The sequence below is a fragment of the Perca flavescens genome, chromosome 2 (assembly GCF_004354835.1).
Source record: "Perca flavescens isolate YP-PL-M2 chromosome 2, PFLA_1.0, whole genome shotgun sequence".
Lineage (NCBI taxonomy): Eukaryota > Metazoa > Chordata > Actinopteri > Perciformes > Percidae > Perca > Perca flavescens.
In genome coordinates, this window is record NC_041332.1 from 25,814,467 (window position 1) to 25,839,576 (window position 25,110).

The 25,110-nt window shown below is 37.9% G+C and overlaps 1 protein-coding gene across 1 annotated transcript; it reads right to left on the minus strand.

Annotated features, from left to right (window-relative positions):
* Positions 1–7,779: 7,779 nt before the first annotated feature.
* Positions 7,780–11,298, minus strand: cnga1a (cyclic nucleotide gated channel subunit alpha 1a). Its single transcript, XM_028589275.1, has 8 exons — positions 11,219–11,298; positions 11,050–11,112; positions 10,896–10,940; positions 10,681–10,803; positions 10,488–10,592; positions 10,038–10,144; positions 8,832–9,442; positions 7,780–8,742 (listed from the first exon to the last, which is right to left on the minus strand). Exons 1-8 carry the CDS (start codon positions 11,296–11,298, stop codon positions 7,780–7,782), a joined length of 2,097 nt encoding a protein of 698 aa, XP_028445076.1.
* Between the last annotated feature and the right edge of the window lie 13,812 nt (positions 11,299–25,110).

The following is a 25,110-nucleotide window of genomic DNA, read 5'->3' on the forward strand; positions in this document are numbered from 1 at the left end:
TATAATAAGAGCTATAGGAGGTCTATACAGTAGGATACCTCCAGTAGAGTGGATTTTCCTCAAAATATACATTTTTAAATTTGATAGCAGCACTCTAAAATAAAATAAGATAAGATAGACGTATGGATCTAAAATATGCTGAATCAATAGAATACAAAAATTAAATGTTGAGGTCAGTCACAGGACATTTTCACTTCACTGTGCCAGACTGCACTGTAGAAGAATGCAGTGATTTCAGTCTATTAGGTCTCACTTGTGGTGTCATTCATGCGGATAGATTACACTGTAGCACAACACAGCAAGGACACGAGGCACAAGAAAAAGAATTGTTCCATTTTACACATCCTGAAATTTCCCTTAAGTGATTTATAGTGTTTACAGACAGATACATAAAAAGCTGCAAAAGGTTACCGAAACATTATGGTCGTATTCGCACTGTGTCCATCTGACAGTAAAGATATGTTTGAGTAATTCAGAGGGTTGTGTGGTGCAGGAACACAACCTAAAGTATCCCTATTAAGAAAGCACTGAATCATTGCAAGATGGTGTTAAAATGATTAATGTTGTAATTTAAACAGTCGATTTTATGTGTTAGGCCCTGCCTATACGTAAATCGTATATACGTAATGAATCTTTTGGTCTACTGTGCAATGCTGCATGTTAATGCTGATTAAAATTCATGAGACACTGACAATTTTGAAGTTTTGTCCCTGAGGATATGTAAATGATGATGGGGACTCAGTTTAATAATACAACAGTGTTTTGCAATGTGAAAATAGAGCATAATACATAATCATTGATTTATGAATTAATGGTATTCACATTATTAGGAATGCTGATATTAGGTAGAGGTCAACTTTTTAATTCAATTTTGATTCAGTGTTTGACTTCAGTTTGAAGTCAAATACTTATTAAAACTATATTGTTTTCCTGAGAGAATTAGTCCTTAAGGTAAAAATGGGGATAATGATGGCTGCACTTTCATATGGCTCTTTGTAGTTTTGTTTATTTAAAGCTAATGTACTTGCACTTACTACTTGTTTTCTGGAGTTTGCACCTTCAGAGTTGAAAGCACTTAATTGGAAGTCGCTTTGGATAAAAGCGTCAGCTAAATGACAGGTAATGGAATGGATGGTAATGTAATGTAATGGAAAAAAATATTTTTGTAGGTCCCACACATTTGCAGTTCCTGAGCTTTTTAGTTCCCTTCAGTGAATCAGCAGACCCACAGATCAATATCATTTATAATAGAATCAGTGACTATTGTCTGCACCAGAGTAAATGTATTTCAACATTTAGTGGTGTCCTGATGGAAATATTAGCTCTCTGAGGAACACGGTGGAAACATATTTTAGGATGTTTCATAAATAATGTGTACTGTAATTACAAGGGAAGAAAAATATATATTTTTTAAACTGACAGACTGACAGTGTTTACAACTTGACGCTGACAAGTCGAGACCTGGTGAATTTTGAAAAGGTTTATTTTTTTTTTCATAGTCACCTTATGATGATGAAAACCTCACTCAGTGATGTAAGTAATGTATTGCTTCGAAGAAAAGAGGACATTATTTTCTAGTAATTTTAGCCTTTATTGACAGACTGGAAACATGGGACAAGAGAGGGGGATGGCACACAACTAAGATCCCTAGCCAGAATTGGGACATTGTGGTTATATTGATGCATTCTAACACACAAGGCTAAAAGAATGCCCCTGAAATTAGTATTTTGAAAAGGGAGAAAAGATCACAATTACTCAAGTTTGAGGGTAAAAAACAAAGGTTCAGTCTTTGAATAATTAAACAAAAACACCATTGGGGTCCAAATAGGCATATTGTGTACATGTTAAATTAAGCAACATATGATTTACAGTAACACTTCTGTCAAAGAACACAGTAACAAAAGACTATTTAAAAAAAGAAAATGCAAGTGACGTACCGTATATGTCCACAGAGTCTAGTCTTGACCCCTGTCTGTTCTCTCCTCAGATCATTTAGAGACTGGCTGCTTAATGAGGTGCTGTGGGCTTATTATTTGGCCGCCGCGTTGTTATGTGCGTGTAGAGACTTCATTGTCTTTAGGCAATTACATTTTCGACATAAAATGTACTGCATACCAGTGCACATTTCTTGTGAAAATATCAGGGCAACGGTTAGATAGCTTTAGCTGCAGTGTTGTCGTCAGCTCTTTTCATGGCTGCCCCTGTGGTGTGTCACAACCCATTTCAGGGCTCTGGGCTATTTGATTTAATCAATTCCAAATGTAACCAATTACAGCAATAATGAAAGAGCATTGCTCTTCAAATATTTCTTTATTAGTTCTTACCTCAGATATTGACAGCTGAACGTAACGTTCCTAAAAAGTAAACAATGAAAGCTTTACTTTGTAGCTTATTGTACTTTAGTTTTTGTGTGCAAAGCGAGTGGGAATATTGACCACCAACAGACTGACACACACTAATCAATTTAAGGCTATTAGAGGGCATGTCTGTGATACTGGAACCTTTTGACAGAAACCTAGATTCAAGAGTTTGTCTCCTATAAAATGAGCAGTGTTAGGTATTCTACATGGAGACTTATCCTGCATTAGCAAGCAGGAGAAGACTGGAGACTAACTATAATTTAGGGCATTGCAATTATCTCTGAATATCAACTGCTACTCCGATCAAACTAAAGCACTCTTGCTCCTGACAATGATGATAATGATAATGGCAAGCTAAGCTATGTTATATGCATAAATGTTAGCATATCAGCTGCATACAGAGAAGGTAATGTGGTTCTCCTTCCTTCTGTTAATGCAGTGTTTCTATTAGTCTGTCTCCCTAATGCAATCAGTGGACGTCACTTTAACCCAGGGCAAGTTCTAGCCTGCTATATTAGGGTGGGCTGGTAGAAAAAATGGGTGGGCAACTTGGGCGGTTGGTAGCACAGACGTTAGAGAAGTGCATTAGTGGCCCAATGGGTGCCAGCTTCCAGGCCCTGGTGACATGGCATTAACTTTTGACCTAATCCCAGCTGGCCTGTGAACCCAAAGGCATAGGATTTATTTCAAGATATGTAGGGAGGCATACAATGTGGGGGGTCCCCTTAAATCCCCTCCCCTTAAATGTGCATGTGGCACTTATTATTTGTTGCTCTGGGGTTTTAAGGACCAGAAGGACAATATGATCCTAATAATCTTAGAACCACAAGATAGTCGGCAGTAAAATAATAATATTGAATGAAATATTACTGGTTAATTATTACTGATTCATTGAGATATCAGCAGCATTTTAATGTTGCAGCTGTTTGAGGTGGGAATAGTTTTAATAATTGTATATGCTGTTGGGTCATTTAATCTATAACATTGTATAGTTTTTTATAAAGTATACTATTGTAATGCCGGTTTGCACACAGGCAACTTCTTCTGTTTAGCTGTCGACTTTAATGGCTGCTCGAACAACAGAACAGCAAAAGACATTGTCAGTCCGGTGGCCCTCACCCCAATAGTCATGAAATGCTTCGAACAGCTGGTTCTGGCCCAAATTAAGGACACTATCAACATCAACGTGGTGGACCCAATCGGTACGCTTATAGGAAGAACGGGCTGTGTGTGACGCAGTGTCAACTGTTGTACACTCTGCTCTCACCCATCTGGAGAGCAGGGATTCTTTTATCGGGCTGTTCCTGCTGGACTTTAGTTCTGCTTTTAATATGATCATACCGCAGACTTTAGTTAACAAACTGCTGCTGTTGGGACTAAAACCATCTCTCTGCAACTGGGTCCTGGACTTTTTGACAAACAGGCCAGTCTGTTAGATCCATACGAATCTCATCTTCCACCATAACACTCAACACCGGCTCCCCACAGGGATGTGTGCTGCGCCCCCTGCTGTACACACTTCTCACATACGATTGCTCTGCAACGTACCCAAGCAATTGTATACTGAAGTTTGCAGATGACACGGTGGTTGTTTGACTGACATTTATATCAGCAGGTGCAGAAGCAGTGCTTCAGGTATTACAAAGGATCCCACCTACCCGGCACACAAACTGTTCAACCCCCTCCCCTCAGGCAGAAGGCTGCACAGACTTAAAGCCAGAACAACAAGGCTATAAAGTGCAGCTTCTTCCCAGAGGAACTGCTGCTCGGTTTTTCTATTTATTATAGGTTTTGTTATTTTTATTCTAGCTAAGGCACTCGTTATTTATTGTGTACGCTGCTGAGTCTGAGTAACAGATTGCGTTCATGTTTTAACCATGCATAAATGACAATAACCAACAATTGTTCTTACAGCCAATGCATGATATCACTTAGCCACGCTGTTGCACTGGATGTCATGTCTCTTCAATATGAAAACAAAACATGAACTGTAGTTTATTTTGAGTCAATCTCACATACAGTACACTGTACTGCAGTAGTAAATACTCAGTAGAGCACCAGATGTGTCAATCTGCAGCTGAAAATAAAAAATTTTGAACAAACACAGTCGCACTATTTTCACAATGTGGAGTAATCAGACATTAGCCTCATGGACTCACGGCAGTGCCCTACCCGCCTGGCCCGCTAATCAGCACATATCTGCAGTATCTGCATATCTGCAACCACCAGAACTGGACTGTGTGTGTGTGTGTGTGTGTGTGCAGAGAGAGAGAGAGAGAGAGAGAGAGAAAGAGACAGTGTCGGATCGTAGGGGATTTGATTTGCGGGGGTATTTTGGCGATGATAATGTTATTAGTTAGCAGTATACTTAATTAACCTGATGAAAAGTGCTGTGTCTGCCCGGTTCAGCTCTGAGATTTTCTCGCATTGCACAGTGCTGTGAAGGAATAATCTCAGAGATTACTTTATATTCTGCCTCTGGTTAGAAGTGGTGAATGTAGGCTACAGCTCACAGCAACTTAATACTATATAGTGTCTGGCTTTTGTTTGATATTTAGTGTTGGCAAATTACTTTTTCACCAATCTTATTCCACACAACAGTCGCGATGTTCCTTTCAGCTATCCGCTTGTGCTCCAGGAAAGTGAAGAAAAGTAAGTTTAGTATATCCAGCAATCATGTAGCTAACGTTGGAAGCAGGAAAAGAGTCCTGCTCTGCAACATGCCTTTAACTAGCTTATATAAAAAAGACCCTTATTTTGTTGTTTAACTAATACTGGTCAATACAATCAGGACCCTCAGGCTTCAAAACTCATAACGAAATATCTCCACTGGGAAATCAGCCTTAGAGGCAGCAATTTCTCCATGATAAATGACATGCACTCATTACCTTCACTGTGCCAGGTCTGCAAAGAACCTTCACTGTGCCAGGTCTGCAAAGACATAGAGTATGTGGCATTAATATTTATACAACGTAGAGTGTGCCAGATAAAGGCAAAGGACTTAAAGCTATCCCTGGTGATGGGAAAAGAAGAAACCTGTTGCACAAAAATCTCTACAATTAAAATGTTTTTGGAATTAAATGTGTCACTATATGTTAAGATTCACACATTGCATTGCACACTCTACATATTAATAGTCTCGCATTGCCAGACCTTCCTCTATAGCGCTGCGGAAGAGGGTCTGGTGAGTCCACACAGCATTCCGGGATGGGAGAAAAACGTGCTCTGGTTTATTGGCATTTCTTTAAACCAATCACAATCGTCTTGGGCAGCGCAAAGTGCCAGACAGAGCCCCAGTGCCGCTGCAAAATAGCCTCGGGAAGGCAACAGAAAACTCAGATTGTACAGATAGTCTAGCTAGCTGTCTGGATTTACCCTGCAGAGATCTGAGGAGCAGTTAATCATAGTCCTCAAAAATCGACTGGAATGCCAACACAAAGAAAGCAGAAGGTAACGGACATCCGGCCGAAAAGAAGGACATCCGGCGGAATTTCCGGCAGCAACAAGGCAATCCCGGAAGTGGAACATCGTGGATATAGACTAACATATTATTGGAACAATGCGGCTCTCCCTATAACATGCAGGAGAAAATAGTGTGACTGTGCATGCCAATAGGAACGCTCTCTCTCGCTGAAATGACCTATGAGTGACCAAAGGCCCCCATCATGGGATAGATTTTCCCAAGCCTGACAACAGCCATAAAGAGGTGCAGTCTAGTTTTCTCTCAGACCACTTGAATTACAATATGCTGAAAGAATATTACGGAATTTATTTGACGTCAAAGATAAACTACTAGAGCTTTAAGGTTAGGGAAAGATCATTGTCTGGTTTAATACAGAAAAAGTAAACACTTACTTGACACACAACAGGTTTATTAACATTTACTCAAAACCACAATCTTTCCCTAACCTTAACCAAAGTGCTTTTGTTGCCTAACCCAACTGGACTCAGGATGCAAACCCCCGGTCACTGAAATCAACAAGCCCAGCATTCTCTTTTGCTTGGTAACACCTTTACAATGTAACAAATGTAACATCACCTACTTTAGCCTCTCATATTAATCATAGACCACTTTGCCTTTTTAGCATCTAATTAACTCTAAATAGATATTCACTCTTTATGTCTGTCACTGTACAGCATTGCTCTGATGACATGTTGCTGGCTGCTGTACTACTATTTTCAAATAGTTTTATATATATATTCCCATTACTAATGCTGCTAAATTTGTTTACTGATTTCTTGAAGCTCTGAACTCCAAAAGTCTTCTTTTTACCCTTTAATAACATTTTTGTGAATAAAATTGACCACAAATAGAGCACAACAGGATGCCTTACAAGGCAAATTGATGGGCATTTCTTAATTGCTATATTGCTACCATGTGCAGTAACCATCTGCTAGCTCTTCATTAATTAACGCAAATACATTCTATCCCCACAATGCACCACACTGACAATTATAAAGTCAAAGAAAATTACAAACATCTCTGTCTTACTCATTCACCGGGGCCAGATATCACTCATTGGTTGAATTTTCTTCTTTGTTAGGCTTTATCAATGATTTGATTAATGCATTAGAGCTTATGAATGTGACTCTGTTCTGGTGCCATGCACCTAGTCATCAGTGCTGAGAGACAATCACAATAGATCAGTAATCACATGCTTAGCTGTTTTCACACTCTTTTTAAGAAGAGTAAGTGGTGTTTATTTGTGTTCCTTTAGACATCTGGCTTTGAGTGGAAGATTTTTGGGCTTTTGATGTTAAAATAGATTTTTCATTTGCGTCTTGTGCCATATACACAAGACACACATACACACTTTTGAATGGTAATCTCCAACATGTGCAGTTGATTCTGTTTCTCCACTGAATGAAAACCTCTGCCTAGAAGTGCAAACACTTTTCAAGTTAAAATTCAGATGTTTTATTGTCATAGGTTTATGCACTGTAGCTCAAAACCAAAAAACAGACAATGTCTTGTTTGGGCTGCTTGTCACGTTTCAAAAGCAAGTTTGCAATTCCACCAACGAGTGATTTCCTCTAGACTGACAGAATGTTTCATTCAAATAACTGTTTGTAACCAATGGGTTAGACCAGTGGTTCCTAACCTGGGGATCGACACCCCTCAATGGGTACCAAGAAAAATTCACCAGTCACCATGCAGATAATTCTACTCAACAACAAAAGTATGTTGTTGTTTTCTCAGATTTTTCTATTTTCCTTTGAAATACTAGAAACGTTCACTTCTTCAGGCCTCTTAAAATCCTTTCCAACAACCATCTGAGGAGAACTCACTCTTGGTTGAACTGCTCACAATTTATGTCCAACCTGTAAAGATGGATCACAAGCAGACATTAATTTATTTTAAAGGTTGGAAACCACTGGGTTAGACTATTGTGACAGTATTTTCAACAACTTGTCCAAGTTATTTTTCCTCCTCTTCTTTTGCCCCTTCAACCTTTTCTTCTTCATCTTTTGCTTCCTCGTCTTTTTCCTCTTCCTTCTTTTCCTCTTCACCTTCTTCTTCGACTTCCTTTATCTCTTGGCCTTTTAACTCTTCTTCCTTTTTCTCTTCTTCCTTTTTCTCCCCTTCCACCATTTTGTCTTCCTTTTTCCCCTCTTCTTCCTCCTCATCCTCGTCTTCCACCTCTTCTCCTGTTAGGTGTTCCAGATCTGCGATGCGATGTCTCAGAGCCTTGTCAGTGTTTTTGTAATTTCCCAGAACCTTCTTCAGCTTGAATTGCATTAGCTCCAACGTGTTGTACAATTTGTTAACCTTCTCCTCCAACTCCTTGGCCTCGGGTATGATGTTAGCTGGGTCCAAATCTATCAAACCATCTTTCATCAGGATCTCCCGCCCTTTTTCCTCCAGCATGCCTTTGGCATCCGGATACTCTACCAGCGACTCCATCAGGTCATCCTTGGACAGGCAGAAGAGGTCTGAATATCCAATGCTACGGATGTTGGCTGTTCGCCGATTTCCTGCTTTGCTGCCTTTAATATTAAGAATACTGATCTCACCAAAGTAGCTGCCGCTTCCCAACACAACAAACTGTGTGACACCATCATCAGCAACAACTGCAAGTTTTCCATCTTTGATGATGTACATCTCACGGCCAATATCGCCCTTTTTGCAGATATAGTCTCCTGGACTGAAAACCTGCGCTTTCAGCTTGAGCACCATCTCGATCAGCAGGCCTGCCTCGCAGTCTGCAAAAATACGAACTTTCTTGAGTGTCTCCATGTGGACCTGGATGCCAATCTCAGCCTTTAGCTTGTCTGGAAGATACCTCATCACCTCTCTTTCATCCTGAGCCCTGCCACTATTCCACAGATACTCAAACCACTTGATGACTCGCAACTCAAGGTCCTTGCTGACCTTTCGGACCTGCGAATGAAAGGAAAACACGGACATTCAACATATAATCAAAGAACAGATTATTTTGCTCTCTTAAGTGAAAAAAGAGGTCTATCTACCTGCATGTACTGCTTGATGTTGTCAATCCGGGACTGAAACTGAGCTTGGGCAGCATTCATATTGGAAATCATGGTGGCAATGTTTCCTACAATGGTGGCAAAAATCAAGACCCCCACTAAAAAGTCAATCACGTGGAAAAAAAATTCTGAGTCCAGGGCCGGTGGTGGAGTTTCTCCGATGGTAGTCAGGGTCAGTGTGGACCAGTAGAGGCTGAATGAATACTTCCTGCCAAACTCCCCAAACGCAGGCTCGTTAGGATCATCCAGAGCCGGGTAAACCCAGTCATCAGCACCAAAACCAATGTATTTGGAGAAGGAGAAGTAGAAGCAAGCATTCCAGTGGATGATAATGAGGATGTACATGATCAAGTTACCGATGCGAAAAATGTTGGGGTAGTTGGTTTTAGTCTCCGTCCTCGTGAAGAACTCCATCATGCGGCCGATTCTCAGCAGCTTGTTGATGCGAATCTCTGGGTAGTCGAGGCCGAGGAAGAAATAGAGGAAGTCAGTGGGCAGCATGGAGATAAAATCGAGACGAAACTGGAAGGTGGCGATGTAGCGATCAACTAGCAGCTTCTTATCTTTTATCATCAGGCCTTGCTCCAGGTAACCTGCATTCAAAAAGGTAGAAAGTTTAAAGACACAATATTTCTTCATGAGTGCCTGTAGAAGTCCTAGAGGAAGGTTGGAATTAAATCAAATGTATTATTGCAATAATTGATTACACACACATGATCATTTTCTTTTTTTCCAAGGGAGTTTTGTCTTGGACAAAAGGCTGCCACATAAAAATACATATACAATACATACATGGACAGAAAATACATTAAGTAAATACAATACATTGTGCAAATACATTTCACCCCCCTTAAACCTTATGCCCTGAGTTTAGAAGATGTACTAATATAGGGATGAATGAGTTTTTATATCTGTTGAGGTATCTTTTATGCTTAATTGGGACCCTATAAGATCGACCTGATGGAAGCATCTCATGTTGAGAGTGTAGGACATGTGAGGGGTCACCAGTAATTTTCCATTACACAAGTAAGGGATCTCGCACCACCTGCAGTATGAACAGTAGCTGTTCATAATTTCATCAGTGTACAATACATGTGGGTATGTGAGTGTTGTTTTAAGACAGATTTGGAAACAATGTGCTATTTTCCTTTAACAGATTTTGATTGGGAGTCTCAAGTCAGCTTTCACCTGTTCGGGTCCTGATGAACATATCAGCCAGGTAGATGAAGTCTGAAGTGTAGTCCAGAATAACCCAGTACATGATGTAGTCATGCTGCAGCTCCTCAAAGCAAGCCCTGTTTGTAGAAGAAGACCACCAGTGATGAGTGTGTTTTGTAATTTAATAGTGTTGAGCACCTTCCCCACTACATCCTGTTGTGCTACTGCTGCATCTGATGTGGTGCCAAACTCACTAGTCTCAAGCTAAAGCATTTATATATATATATTGCAGTGTATTCAAATTAACTTAAAGACCCTGCCACCAGCTTTTGAAAGAACAAGGCTATTTCTCTGCACAAAGTCAGCCCGCTGCTAAAATTGCAATAATAACTATTTTAAAACAGCTAGCACGTGATGGATCTGAATGGAATCATATGACCATTTGACCTGAAGGGAAATTGCAGTGTTAAAAAAAGTCACCTTGCTATGATCATGGTCCAGTTGTACATGACTGGTAGTGTGATGATGAACAGCCAGTTGTAATACAAATTCCCAGCAGGATTAATGACAAATATTTCTTTAGGCCTGCGAAACGAGAGATGGAAAGTGTAACTTAAATATCTAAAAATAGAAAAAGGTGCCTTGAAGAAGTCGTTCTGAATGATGCACTTACTTATCTTTGTCCTTTTTCTTTTCTTTTTCCTTCTCCTTTTCCTTTTCCTTTTCCTTTTCTTTTTCCTTTTCCTTCTCTTCTTTTTCTTTTGCCTCCTTTTCTTCCTTTTCCTTCTTCTTGTTTCTGTAACGCACATCAATACATTGGAGAATACCGAGCATCAACTATTCTTTTAAAGCAAAATTTGCTAAAAGGTTTGTAATAAACACAATTACTTTTTCTTCTCCTTCTTCTCCTTTTTCCTTTTTTTCTTTTTCTCCCTGGAAAAGGATTAATTAACACATTGTATTAGTGAAATGACTCGTACTTCAAAGAGAAACTGTGTTTTTCAAGGGCTTCATCTCTTTGTGACTCCACAATCAAACTTACTCTTCATTGTTATTGCTGTTATTCACATTGAGCAGACGATAACGATTTGATTCAGGCGCACTTCTGGAAGCAACACAGCATGTTACACACAAAGTTAATTAACTGTCTTACTTTTTTCATTAATGTATTGTAAGCTCATTGAATAATTTGAAATGTGTCTTTTGCTGACAGGTCGTCCTCGCTGGACTCATCACTGTCTGTGGAGAGCTGTGGCACAATGAGGGGGGGAAGGGTGGTTGAAGTGGTCATGGCAGCAGATCTGCAGTTTAACCTGGAAAAAGAAATCACACATGGAAATGTTAAATACTCTCACATTCAAAATTGGTCTCTACCGTACAGCTGAAACTATTACTTGATTATTTGATTAGCCCATTGATAGAAAATTAGTCAACAACAATTTTGATAATTTAATATTCAAAATGACTTGATTATATTTAAGTAATTTTAAAGCAAAAAATGGAGAAAAAAAAGACAATTGCTACCAGTACCAGCGTCTCAAATGTGAATATTTGGTGGTTTTCTAATTCTTCGATGGTAAACTGAATATCTTTTAAACTGTTGGACAAAACAAGACATTTGTAAACTTGTAATGGAGAGTTTAGATTTTTTTCTGACATTTTATAAACTAAACAATTAAGAAAAATAATCTGCAAAATATGAATCCCTAGATACTTCTTACAGTCTCCATGGTGTTGATGCATGTTTAGAATCAGAAGTGTAAGATGAAACAAGCACCAAAATTGTGTTTCCAATTTTGTTACAAAAAAAAGGTGTTGTGTTCTCAAAACCTCTTATACAATCGTACTGTAACAAGTCTGCTCGCCAAAGAGAGCAAAAAGGAAAACAACCTTTTTTAAATCATTAGTTCAGAACACCTGTCATTTAATGGTGATACACAAAACAGAAAATACATTAGCAAAATATCATCCACATCACACCTATTTTCTTGACCAGACATCTTAAATACTGCAAAATACTTTCTGTGAAAATAACCAGAAATCATTCGCAGTGAGAAATGATTTGGTTCCATGCTTAACTTACCTTTTCCACTTGTTAATGTAGTGTAAAGTCCATTTTTCTTTTATCCTTTTTTTAAGATCTGGAAGCTGGCCTCTCACAGCAGAAGCCGATTTATTCGATTGATCATTTGATGCGAATTAAAATAATATCAAAATATAGCAAGACAAGTGTTATCCATAAGCATTGAGACTAACTAACTGTGTCATAGAGTCTTAGTGCCCCCGATAAGGATTTGTGGATTACAGTTCGCTGAGAAGAGGAGAGACAAAGTCACTCATCACTCACTCCTTATTTGCCCACTCCAGTGGGAGATGAGATTTGTTTAAGTGAAGTTTGGACAACCTGTTGTTAAACTGTTGAACAGTTTGTGTTGACACAATGTTTTTCTTTTTTCATCTGCGACAAGCTCTTATTTTCCTCACCATTTGTGGAACACCAGAGGATCTCTCTCTCTCTCTCTCTCTCTCTCTCTCTCTCTCTCTCTCTCTCTCTCTCTCTCACACACACAAACACACACACACACACACACACAGTCAGCACTCTCAGCTATATCCACCTCTGATCCTATTATACCGTGTCGGGTATTACAGATTTCAGATCAGGTGGGTCTGGTTCCTTTTATATAAATAAGAGTCAGCGTGAAATAAAACCTAAACCTCTATCAGTGAGCGCTGCATCCTAAAAGCAGGAGATCCTCCCCTGTGGTTCAGTGGCACTCCCTGTTGGCTGATGTCGTGATTGCAGTTTTATGACAATACAGATTATCTGCCCTTACTGTATACAATATAAACTGTGGAGCATCTCTGGAAGTTATATTTTAAATTGAATCATTTTGGAACAAGTGTAAATTCTCGTGGTGTTATATGGCTTTGTTATGTACTTTTTTGATGATGGGAACACTGAAAAGGAAAGGCAAATAATGGACTTGTCACCAGCTACTATTCATGACATTTTTGCCTTTATTTATAGTATTTATATTTATTTATTTATAGTACAGGCCTTTCTCACCGTGGACATTTTAACATGTCAAAGTAGGAAAAGCACAGGTGTGAGTAATAAAATTAATGATGGCTTAGTTCCATTTAGCTAACCCTAACTCTTCAGTTTCAGGGTCAGGGTATTGTGCACTGGGACACTTGAATAGGACACAACCACAATTAATGTTATTGTTAGTGTATTTGTGCTTTTCCTACTAGGACTAGTCAAAATGTCTGCTGTGGAAAAGGCTAATACGAAGTCCCTGAAAGATATATATGTTTTATCTTGCACACGCTCATGACAAATCAAACAAACATCAAACTGAATTTAAAGTACAGAATTGCAGTCTTTTAATTGAAGACAGGAATAAGAACACAACAAAATGTTTTAATTGTCCAATTCTGAAATAAAAACACACTTGAATAGTTTTTCTTCAGTCTCAATTCAATATGCCACAGCTTGTTCAACCTTTTGCACAGCACACACATCCCGTTGCATATTTCCAGCTATCGCTGTTACTGCTTACAGAGAAAGCACTTAGTCTGGGAATAAGAGGAAGATAACTACACTGCAGCAGGATCTGCTGCCACACCAGTTGTTTCAATCTCAGCTGCCAGTGGGGCAGCACCGGCATCAGCAGCACCGGCATCAAGAGCAGCAGGGACATCGGCTGCGGCAGGGGCCACCCCATCGACAGCCACCTCAGGAGCTGCAGTGGCAATGTCAACAGGAACCACATCAACAGGAGGCACATCCACAACTGCAGCATCTACTGGTGCTGCGTCAGCTGGCTCAACAGCAGCTGCCGGCTCTGCTGCTGCCGGCTCTGCTGCTGCCGGCTCTGCTGCTGCAGCCTCAGCTTCCTCCACTTCCTCTGCCTCCTCTACCTCATCAGAGTTTAGGGGGGGAGCAGGAGCACCAGGTGATGCAGCTTTGGGGGCCGGATTGTCATCCTATGACAAGGAAATAAATTGACTTAGATGTAGATACGGTTCAGATACTTTAGGTTATCCATTGAAACAACAACGTCAGTTTACTAGCCATGGAGTACTACAGTCTGTGAAAACTAGGCTATTATTAAGGCTATTATTTCATTAGTGGCTCTTGTTACGTGGGAGAAAATTACAAGTACAATACTTACCTACCTATAACACCTTTTTGGAATACCCCTTTAAGATCATATATATATATATATATATATATATATATATAAATGAATGAATGAATGAATGAATGTGTTTCCCCAAACAAAAACTGAAACACTCAAGTGGTGCAAATTAAAAAGTTTCATCTAATGTATATGTTATTGTCCTGAATTTTACTTTCAACTATTGGCCTGACCCAACTGTCTCTTTTCAAAGAGCAAATAGAATCAACAGGAAAACAAACAGGTGCAAATAATAAAATTATTATGGCTGAATTCCATTCTGCTGCTTCAGTTTCAGGGTCTTGGTATTGTGCATGCTAGTAGATATACCTGTGTTTTTCTTACTATTCAACAAAATGATCAACACATGAGGTGACTCAGCAGTTTTGTTTTACCACCACTGGAGTGATACCTTTTTCCTGAATTAGCTTTGGGAAAAAAAATTCTTTATTCAGAGCTCCCAAATGAAGTGCAGAAAAAGTGCACCTGTTTCCTTTTGTGGATGCTCCTTTACTGCATGTATGCTGTTTTTACAATTTCAAGTCAGTGTATATTCAATGCCGGGTGTTTTTGTTGTTCTTGCATGGCAAATCAAAATGTACTTTTTTTTTCTTTCAACTGGAGTACCTGTTGTGCTATTTATATCAAAGAGAGATCTACATTTATAGTTTATTTCTGTTAAACAAACAATATTTTAGTTCAGTTTGGGTATGAAGATGTCTGCTCACCTCTGTCTCCTCCTCTGATGCGTCTCCAGCAGCCACGGGAGCTGGAGGGGCGACATCTGCTGGCTGAGCTGGTGCAGCATCCACCTGCATAAATAAAAAATGTTTAACTAAAACAGCATATGGAATTGTGACCGATTAGATTGTGTGGTGCTGTATGTGAGCTTACCGCTGCTGCTGCAGCTGGATCTGCCTAAACAAATGAATAGCTCATTAATAAGTAACACAAACTTCAGTAATAATGCCAAAGTTTATGTTAAAGTTTTCATATAAATCTAAAACTAAAGTAAGCTTAGAGTCTAACAAAATGTAAACTTACAGGAGCATCAGCAGCAGGCAGGAAGGGGTTTCCAACTACTCCCTGAAAAAATAAAGATTAATAATTATAATTAATGATGCCAAACTATCTGAACTGATGATGATTTAAATATTTGTTTTTCTTTTTTCTTTTTTGGTGAAAATAACCCCCACTACCTGCTGCTGGTAAAGCCTGTACATCTCCATCCACCTCAGGGCATCATTAGCATGTGCTGCAACCTGCTGACAAAATACCAGACATCTCCAGACATGTGATGCAATTAAGCCAATTACCCTCTCACTGTCAGACATCATATCATACAATACATCTGATGGCATGGACTAAAACATGGTATAACATGCAATGGCAGACGGAGACAGAAACCTCACAGAAAAGACAAAGTCTTACTTTTTCCTCATTGCTTTCACTCTCAGGAACCTGCACACCAAGCAAGAGAAAAGAGGAAGCAACAATGACTCCATGCATTTTTCTCTAAAGCAAAACAGTGTTTAAAATCTTAAAAAAGGAATCAGTTGGCAGACTAAATGACATGTTAAGATTGTTCATGTTTCAGAAAGACTTACAGGAGCAGCCAAGGAAGTGACCAGCAGGCACATCATAAACACCAAGAGCTTCATAATGATTATTCCTACAGAAAAAGACATTATGTTACATATAACCATGATTTAGTTTCTTCATTTCCTTTTAACTAAATAAGAGAAAGCATTTCTGAAAATAAAAATTATAGGAAGATAATTGGCTTTAAGACCTATAATTTCAGCAGGACTGTTTCATTAGTGTAACATAATAATAATAATAATTTTATTCAAGACACAAATGGAAAGTCCATAGTACATAAGAAAATGGACAATGTTTACAAAATATAGCAATAAATATATAGTACAATTCATAGGGTTAATAATAGGTCAACAACCTTCACCTTTAATTTACAAACAGGAGCACCAATGTCTCCTCAGTCTAGATGTATACCTGACAGAGCTATGTATAATTCTGTTTTCTGAGACTGACATTCTACACATATATCGATATAACATTGGTTCCATATGAAAAGTCCATCTCACCTTTTTTCCTTGTACAGAGAGAAACTTAAGATGTGTCTCCTCAGGGATGGAAAGAAATCTACTTCATCTCTAACATGGATGCCATTTATATACTGGAAGATCCTGAGACAGCCAATCACATCCAGTAAAACTCACAGAGCTATGCGTTTGAAGAAATTTCCTTACTCTTAAAAAAAAGGCATGTAGGGTTTAGGCCCCTCTTATAGTTAGGTAATTACATGCTTTGCAAGTATGCTTAGCACATTGGCCTCTCTTTATTGCCCTGAAACCAAACAAAAAATAGACAAGACATGACATAAGCATGTAATAATAATGATTGAGACACCACTTGGTTTGACTTGAAAATTATATATACTTATACAGTATATATATATATATATATATATATATATATATATATATATATATATATATATATATATATATAGTTCAACACTAATAAATAGTATTTAATGTTCTAAATATAAAAATGTAAAAATATTGATAATACTGATAGTGATAAAAATGTTTCCTGTTATAGAATAAACCAATGGTTTCTAATTTCTTTTGTTTGTGACCCCTTTAATAGAGCAGTGTGTAATTGGTGCCCCTTGTCACATTTCAGATGTCTATGAATTGAAAGCAGGTCCACTTCTTAGATGGTTTCATTTATTATTATTTATAAAATGATCCATTATTTCACAAAATAAGAAAAGATTAGAGAAAAGGCTGAGAAATGAATGAATACAGATTTGTCTAGCAGAACTTCTTTCATGCTCCATTAATCATCTCACAACCCCCAAAATGTATCTTGTGACCATTTGGGAGGGAACCACTGCACAACACCATATCTAACAGTAAAGTAAGTACAAAATTAGCTCCACCTCTAACAGTAAAATACTGCTTACACATGGTTGCATCACGTTAACAATGTAATAACAGCATATATAATATATATAATAATATATATAATAAATAATTATCACTCCCAAGGACTATTTTCTGCAAATTGAGTACTTTTACTTTTGATACTACATTTTGTTGACAATTACTTCTGTGCTTTTACTTAAGTACATTTTAAATACACTTCTACATTATTTAACGGGGGCCTTTACTTCAGTGAAAGATTTAAATAATCCACTACTGCATTTGAGTATTTTGTTGTTTCCAATTGGACCATTTAGCACATTTAACACAGGTTTTTCAGACATTCTTATCAATCATTGAGATTTACAGTAGGAGTTTGTGTTTTCCAATGGGAAGTACTTTTGTGGTGTCTATGTTTCCACTGATCCCTGTGTTTGTTTTAGCTGGTGTAGTCGTATAAGACAGTAATTTTGAACATTGCAGGTTTCTTATGTTTATTTTTTCAGGTTCTAAATCAGATAATTAAGGACTTACTCTGTAATCTGCAAAACTGTATTCTAGACATTCTTGCATCCAAATTGCTGAGCTAATGAGTTTCACTACACAACTTTATTAGTTCTTCAAAATGTTTACTGTTGTTAACTTGGCACATAGTGAGATTGTTCCATTGTTTGCTACGTTGAAAAACTGTGCTGCGAGAAGGGTTATGAGGTTATAAACTGAATATTTCCTGTACCAACAGGAATGCCTAACTTTTGCCAACTTAAATAAATTGTGCTCTGTTTAAGCAGAGAAACCAGATAAAAATCAAACCTATGCACAACAATTTGCATGATATCCTACGAAATAACGGCAACCGCTGGCTGGTCACATGACGACCAGTCACATGACAGTTAAGTTTAGCGTTCTTTACAGTTAGATTTAGCCAAGAAAAAGTTACTGTGAGCCAGGTACCGGTCACCATGAGGTGCTAGTTGTTTCAGAGGCCATTGCAGTTGAGTTTAGCTGATAAAAAGTGATTTAAGTTAGCCTAGAAATCTAGACACACCCTAGCGGCAGCAAATGTAATTTGCAGCCAGGGTCAGTCTAGCAACTCTCTGTTGGCTTGTGAGCTGGAAAAAACAAATTCTGGTCAGGCAATTCACATCGTGTATAGAGTCGGTGGGCGGGCTTAACATAAGGATGGCAGAGTTGCAACGGTTCCGCGTGAATTCCCTGCTACTTGAAAACAAAGAAGATGGCTGCTACTGCTGCTGCTGGCGAACAGTGCTCTTTTGAATTGGCTTTAGCCGTGAATCTAAGCATTGAAGTCATTCTTAAAAAAAGATGTGTTCAGAGTTTTGCCAACCGAATACAGCAAAAGTTGAATCTATCAACTAGCGTTGCTCTGATTGGCTATACGTAAAAAGATTACGGTTTGGATTAAAACACCAGTCCCCTTAAGGAATACTCCCAGGACACAAACTCCTGTGTTTTATCACCCACCGACCTCTTCCTGATGCAGACCAGAGCGGTCTTAAGGCCTTTTCACACAGGGAACAATTTTTGTGCCTCGTAATTCATTTTCAGTGAGGGGCATGTGGGCAGGTAGAGCGGCGCTGGTAGAGCGGAGTTAATAATTCCACTTGCCATTAAAAGGTAACTTTTCATTTGGCTAGTAGTTTCCATATTAGACAGGCTTTTTCTGTAACATGGGCGCCATCTATTGGTGCTATTCTGCAGACTTAAAGGGATATTTTCACCATGAATATATCTTTAAATTGGGTCACTTATGTAGTAGAAATGTGAATTGTTTTTTTTTTTTAAATTGGTGGCTTCTAGGCCGAGAAAAGCCAGAAAATGCGTTTTTGGCTGATGTGGATGAAAGACACCAAATCCCAGAATGCACTTGCTTCGCTGCTTTAGCGTCTACTCCCAAGCCACGGCTACCATTTACAGACAGTGAGACTGTCAACTCAAGTGTGTTTTATTGTAATTTCAACCATATACACAAAACGTTTCACCGTGGCTCAAGTGGTTACACAATTAAAAACGACATTATATAAAAACGACATACGAAACATGCTACATTTAGTGCACTGCACACACATATATGCTCCTAAAGTTCAGCTAACACGTATACTAGCATTAGCGCTTGTGGGCTGTAAACACAGCCGTACATTTTTTCGTGGAATGTAAAATGGTCTGCATTTTACAGTCACAAACTCCACCAGCAGTTAACAGTTAGTTGGATACAAGCACCCCATTTCTGCACCAGGCAGTCCGTGTTAACACAGCCCACCTCCACTAGCTAGTCTTACCTGGCGACAGGGCAGCCGGCCTGGTAGCTGGATAGTGCTACCGTACTGTTGTTCAGCAATATTTCCACAACAACAAAAACACAGCAGTCTCTGAACTTGCGTTGGGAGTTTCATTGAAGTTGGATGTAGTCCAGTTTGTTGTCTAATGAGCGGACACTTGCATGCAGGATTGATAGAACAGGCGGTCGGCTAGCGTTAGCTTTCCACCGGCACACTCGTTCAACGTTCCTAGCTGATGATTTCCCTTTACCGGCCAGATGCATTGAGCAACACCGCTGGTCTCCATAGCCGGCGGGCGAAACTCGCAGAGTGTGTTGAGTATTCCATCTGTAATAAAGTGTCCTGCATATTCCTTGATCTGTACCAATGTATCCCGGTGGTACACGTGTGCAGTAGTTTGAATGCACATAATTGTTGTTCTAAAATTTCCTTTGGGATGAATAAATCTATCTATCTATCTATCTATCTATCTAAATATTTTCTGCTTAGAAGCCAGTAGCAAAGATTCAAGATGGCTGACGCTCGTTTTGCTTTGGCAATACTCGGAGAAAGATGACAGTCCAACTCCCTATGGGCGGGTTGAAAACACGCGGAAGTAGCTCCTACTACTGGCTGTAGTCCATTGCCTCTGGGCAAAAAATCTTCTGATGACGCAAAAATCGTCGTTTTACGCCATCGGAAGATTTTTTCCAGACCCACAATACAGAGATCTCTCGTCTCCATGGGGGACATGAGGGAGGGAAGCACGGTCATTCAAAAATACTACCGTGTTTCTGCTGATACAAAGCTTAATGCTAAATCGGTGAAATATCCCTTTAAGGGTAAATTCTTACACACCATTACCAGTCTGCAATAGCCTGTTTCATGGTAAGTTGCGTATACTGAGCTCCACTGTTATATTTAGGTAAATGTGTTCATTGTGATAATATGTTAGTATGCATGTAATATATCCACATGGGAGGTCTCCAATTTTATATTTGTTTTGTTTCTTTTGTTTTAACTTAAATGAAAAAGCTCACCACGTTGTGCTAGCTTGCTAGTCTGGTTGAGGCCTAGCTTGATAACCTAACTTTTATGATACAAACGTGGTTTTAATTTTAGTTAACTGGAGCTCTTTATAGTGACAAATGTGATTGTGAGACACCATTCTGCTATTTACCAGGTACAATTATCTACTTTTGTGGTTTCATACTGGTATTTTGTTAATATCATGTGTAATACTTAAAGTGACCTTGAGCCAAACAACCCTCCAGAAGCTTTTTTCAGCTGGGTCGAACATTGGATGAGTTAGCGTGATCAGCTGAATAGCTTAGTGCAGGCGCTAATGGATCCAACTCTGTATCTCATAAATGACCCCACTAATAATGCCAAACTTCTACAGTAGTACAAATAGGTTATGTACACGATGGATTGGAAAGTTTGTAAGTACACCAGGAGTTTATTTAAATAACCCTGGAAGTACATTATAATATTAGATTAAGTTAATAATGTTTTACTGAACAGGATCCTGAGTGCTTAGCAGTTGATGGTAAATTGGCTAAATCTCCCTTTACCACTAGACGCTATTATTTTAGGCAAAATTAGTTATACAAAATTATCAAGAAATAACAGCGTGGTGCCTCCACTGTGGAACTACTTAACTGACACACTATGAGCTATATTGGTATTTCCCCAGAACCTTAGTAAAATTAAATGTTCAGGACAGCCAAGTAAATGTATAACAAAAATAAATGTATTTCACTACTCTGGTTTCTCTTACTGTGTTGTATTCAAACATTTTCTCATTTTTTTTCTTCAAGATAACACTTGAAGAAAACATCTGCAAATAGATTTCCAGTGCCCTTAAACCTATTTTACTTAAATATGAAACTCTGGTAGACTTAAATCATACATAGGTACCCTTACTCTACCAAGAGCACACCAGAGTTAACCAATGCCTAAGATGGTTTCAGCTTATCAAATATTAAACAGTTAACACTTTTAACATGAATTATATTTCAACACAATTACCAGTCAATGAAATTATAATATTATATTAGAAAAACATTACAATTCACATTAAAACAAAGGATGGGAAATGTAGTTGTTATTTAATTAACCCAGATATTAAATAAAATACAATTTATTCATGTATTTAGCTGTATGACATAAACATTTTTGTATTTATTTACCTGTATTTTTGCAGGTCCCTACATATACGAATTAAGTACTCCATTACTTTTCGTAAGTATAAATATGAACATTGAATGAGAACAGCCTGATTTGGTACAGACATTCATGCCCCTTTCAGGATTAATTATAACAATTTTGGTGACCATCAGGCCAAAATTGGAATTTGTCCGATACTTTGATTTAAAACTAATGACATCGGCCTAATCTGTATTTTGAATTTAGTGATAATTAGTAAATGTGATGGTAATGCATGCTAACACAATAAACTAAGTGGTGAACATGGTAAACATGAAACCTTCGGAACGTCAGCATGTCAGCATAATCATTATGCATGTTAACATGCTGATCTTAGTATAACTCAACACACTGCTGTGTATACATATGGCCTACCCTAACAGAGCTGCTAGCATGGCTGTAGACGCGATGTTTCCCAAATCTATACTACATACTAATTCCAAGCAGGTTTTGATTATGTAATGTGTTCACAATCGAAAAGTATCAAAAAATTTAGAAAATTGCCTGTGACAGCATCATACTAGAATAGGTGTGTGTTTTATATATCTTTATAAAACAGTTCTATATGTTCTGTTGCCTAAATCATGTTTCCAGTTCTTTCTTTAACCGGACCCACAGGTGTTATCCTCTCATTGTCCGATAACAGCGTTTCTTTACAACCACTCTTATTCTGTTTGTGCATTTTTTACGTGCCATTATAACTTCCCAGAATTACTGTGCAGTACATAAGCCATCATACTTTAGTTGTAGCAAGTCAAACTAAGCCTAGTAAACCTGCTGTCGACATCTCCTCTGTTGTGGGTGATAGAAGTTATGAATTTATGTGATGAATGCTCCATGAAAGAGAAATTGTGGGGAAGAGACAGTTTTAGCGTGAGAGGATGGCGCCTGTGTATTTTAAGTGTCTTTAAAGAGATCAATGTTAAGTCATGTTTTGACAGGCTTGTCCCCAGGGGAGCGAGGATCAGGAAGATCTTTCCCTTCATGGTATTTTTTTTCTAAGACAGTTACATTTCACTGTGGGGGAATTTGCTCAACCACTGTGGCAAATTATGTTCACTGTGTGTTGTAATTTTGATGTACCGTAACCTATGTAGTATGTAAGATACATATATTGTACCTGTACTGACTATGTTGGGTACAGGGATGACTTTAGTCTGATACCACAGAGGTTTTAATAGACATGACACTTATAGTGTATACCTCTTTCCTTTCCAACACAAACAAAAGTTTCACTGTCTTTGTTTTAGGATGATGCCTTTGTTCACTTGCCCTTTGTCCTAATGTGTTTCACAGTTGTCAATCAGAGACCCTCCACTGTTTACAATTTCCATTGTTTGTACATTATCCATAAACACAATTTATAAACACTTTAATTTGTAATACTTACTATATCTCTCACCACTAGCTTATTCAAAGCCAACCAAATCTAGAGCTGTGATCATATTACATTTGAATCTTTGCATTAAAAGAACTTTCATTTTTAAAACATTTTTGATAATATTTGTTTATTGTCAAATATTCTATTTGATCTGTTTCTTGAACAGTGCAGTACTTGCTTTTATCTTTAATTTTCTCTTACTATATTTATTGTTATGCATAAAAAAGGCAAAATCTTTGTCTGTGAAAACTTACTTTGCAATAAACCTGATTCTGATTCCATTTCTAAAACCATACTTGTGCAATCACCTATAATAACAATTGAAGATGCCCTGCGTTTTCTTGTGAACAAAGAAAATGTATGTTTACTTTCAGTGTTACTCATCAAAACTCATTATGTGTATCCTTGAGGTCTAATAAATGTGTTGAATGCATTTCCTTAGTCCAAAAACATTTGCAAAGCCACATTTTTAAAGTATTTTATATCCAGCATGCTGATTACCTTCTGAGCTTGATTTTTCAGAAAACATAGGTCAAGAATTCGATGGTGTTTGGCAGCCAGTGCCCATACCCCATATTTTAAAGCTTATTAACATTGACAAGATATATCCATTGCATGTTGAGTCTTGTACCATATACTGTAGTTAACTGAATGGAAACCAGTGGCTGCCTGGGAGGTCTGGAAAGATCACATATTCTTCGGAAAAAAAGCAGAAGATGGTTTTCGGCGGACTTCAGATGTGTAGAGCTGACACAATTAGTCCATACAGCAATTGGTTGATCAACAGAAAATTAATTAGCAACCATTTTGATTGTTTAAGTTATTTTTCAAGCAAACATATTGGATCATTTCATCTATTCAACTGTGAGGTTTTTGCTGCTTTTCTCTTTTTTATATCATTTTAAACTAAAAGTCTTTGGATTTTGGACCGTTGGTAGGACAAAAAAACATTGTTTGAAGACGCCACCTTGGGCTCTGGGAAATTGTGATTTTCACAGTTTTCTGAATTTTTTTAGACCAAACAATTCATTAATAATGATAATTGATAAAACAATCAGCAGACAGACAAATAATTCAAATAATATTTACTTGCAGCCCTACAGCTGTGTATGTATCACGTTACATACTAACAATGGCAATTGAATTCTGAGACTTTTTGATCAAACACAGAAACTCAAAAATTGCTTGAAAACTTTTAATTCTTAAGGAAAACTACATTTATGAAAAAGTTATTAAACATATGCAGCACATCTGTTATATACTGTAGAAATACAGCATTACAAAGTACTTGATTAACACAAAAATAGTGAAAATCTATGAAGGCTATAAAGTAAAGCAGAAAATTCTTCAGAAATATGTTTCATTCTATATGCAGATGACCTTGTATTGATTTAGTTATTATCGGAACAATATTCCTAATAAAAAGTGGCTATTGTATGATCATCTTAGCATGTTATCTTAACTTAAGTCAGCAAATCCACATGTTACAGAAAGAAATTCACTCATTTAACATAATTTGTTCTATTGCAGATGTCTGAATGTTAAGGAGGAAGGAATAGTTTTGCCTCCTTTTCATGCTTCTCTACTTCACACCTTCGCCGGCATCTGCAAAAACAAATAAGCAATTTAAAGCAAATATTGTTACTTTCACACACTCGGTCCACAGATGACATTTGCTATATATTCATATCGATAGTCACTCAATATGTATGTTGATTTGCAGTACAGCTGTTATTAAACTAATATAGCAATATATTAAAGTTATATATAGATTGCAAAGTATACCTGGCTTGTCTGCGTGGGCTGGTCCTGCTGGAGAGACTGCAGAGGATCCTGGGATGGAAGAGGATTGGCATCAAATGGGGGAAACTGAAAATAGAAAAGTGAAACTTCAGAAGTGAAGAAATGCTTAGAATGAATCAAAGTAACATATTCTCTCTATATATATACTTTCTTTTCCCTCACATTTGGGATTTGGGGAACGTTTTGAGGGGGATATTCAAATGGGAGCACCTGTAAAAAAAAAAAGAGGTGAGTAAAATGTGATATATGAAAAATATGAAAAGAAACAATAAAATGCATCATTTCAAATAAATA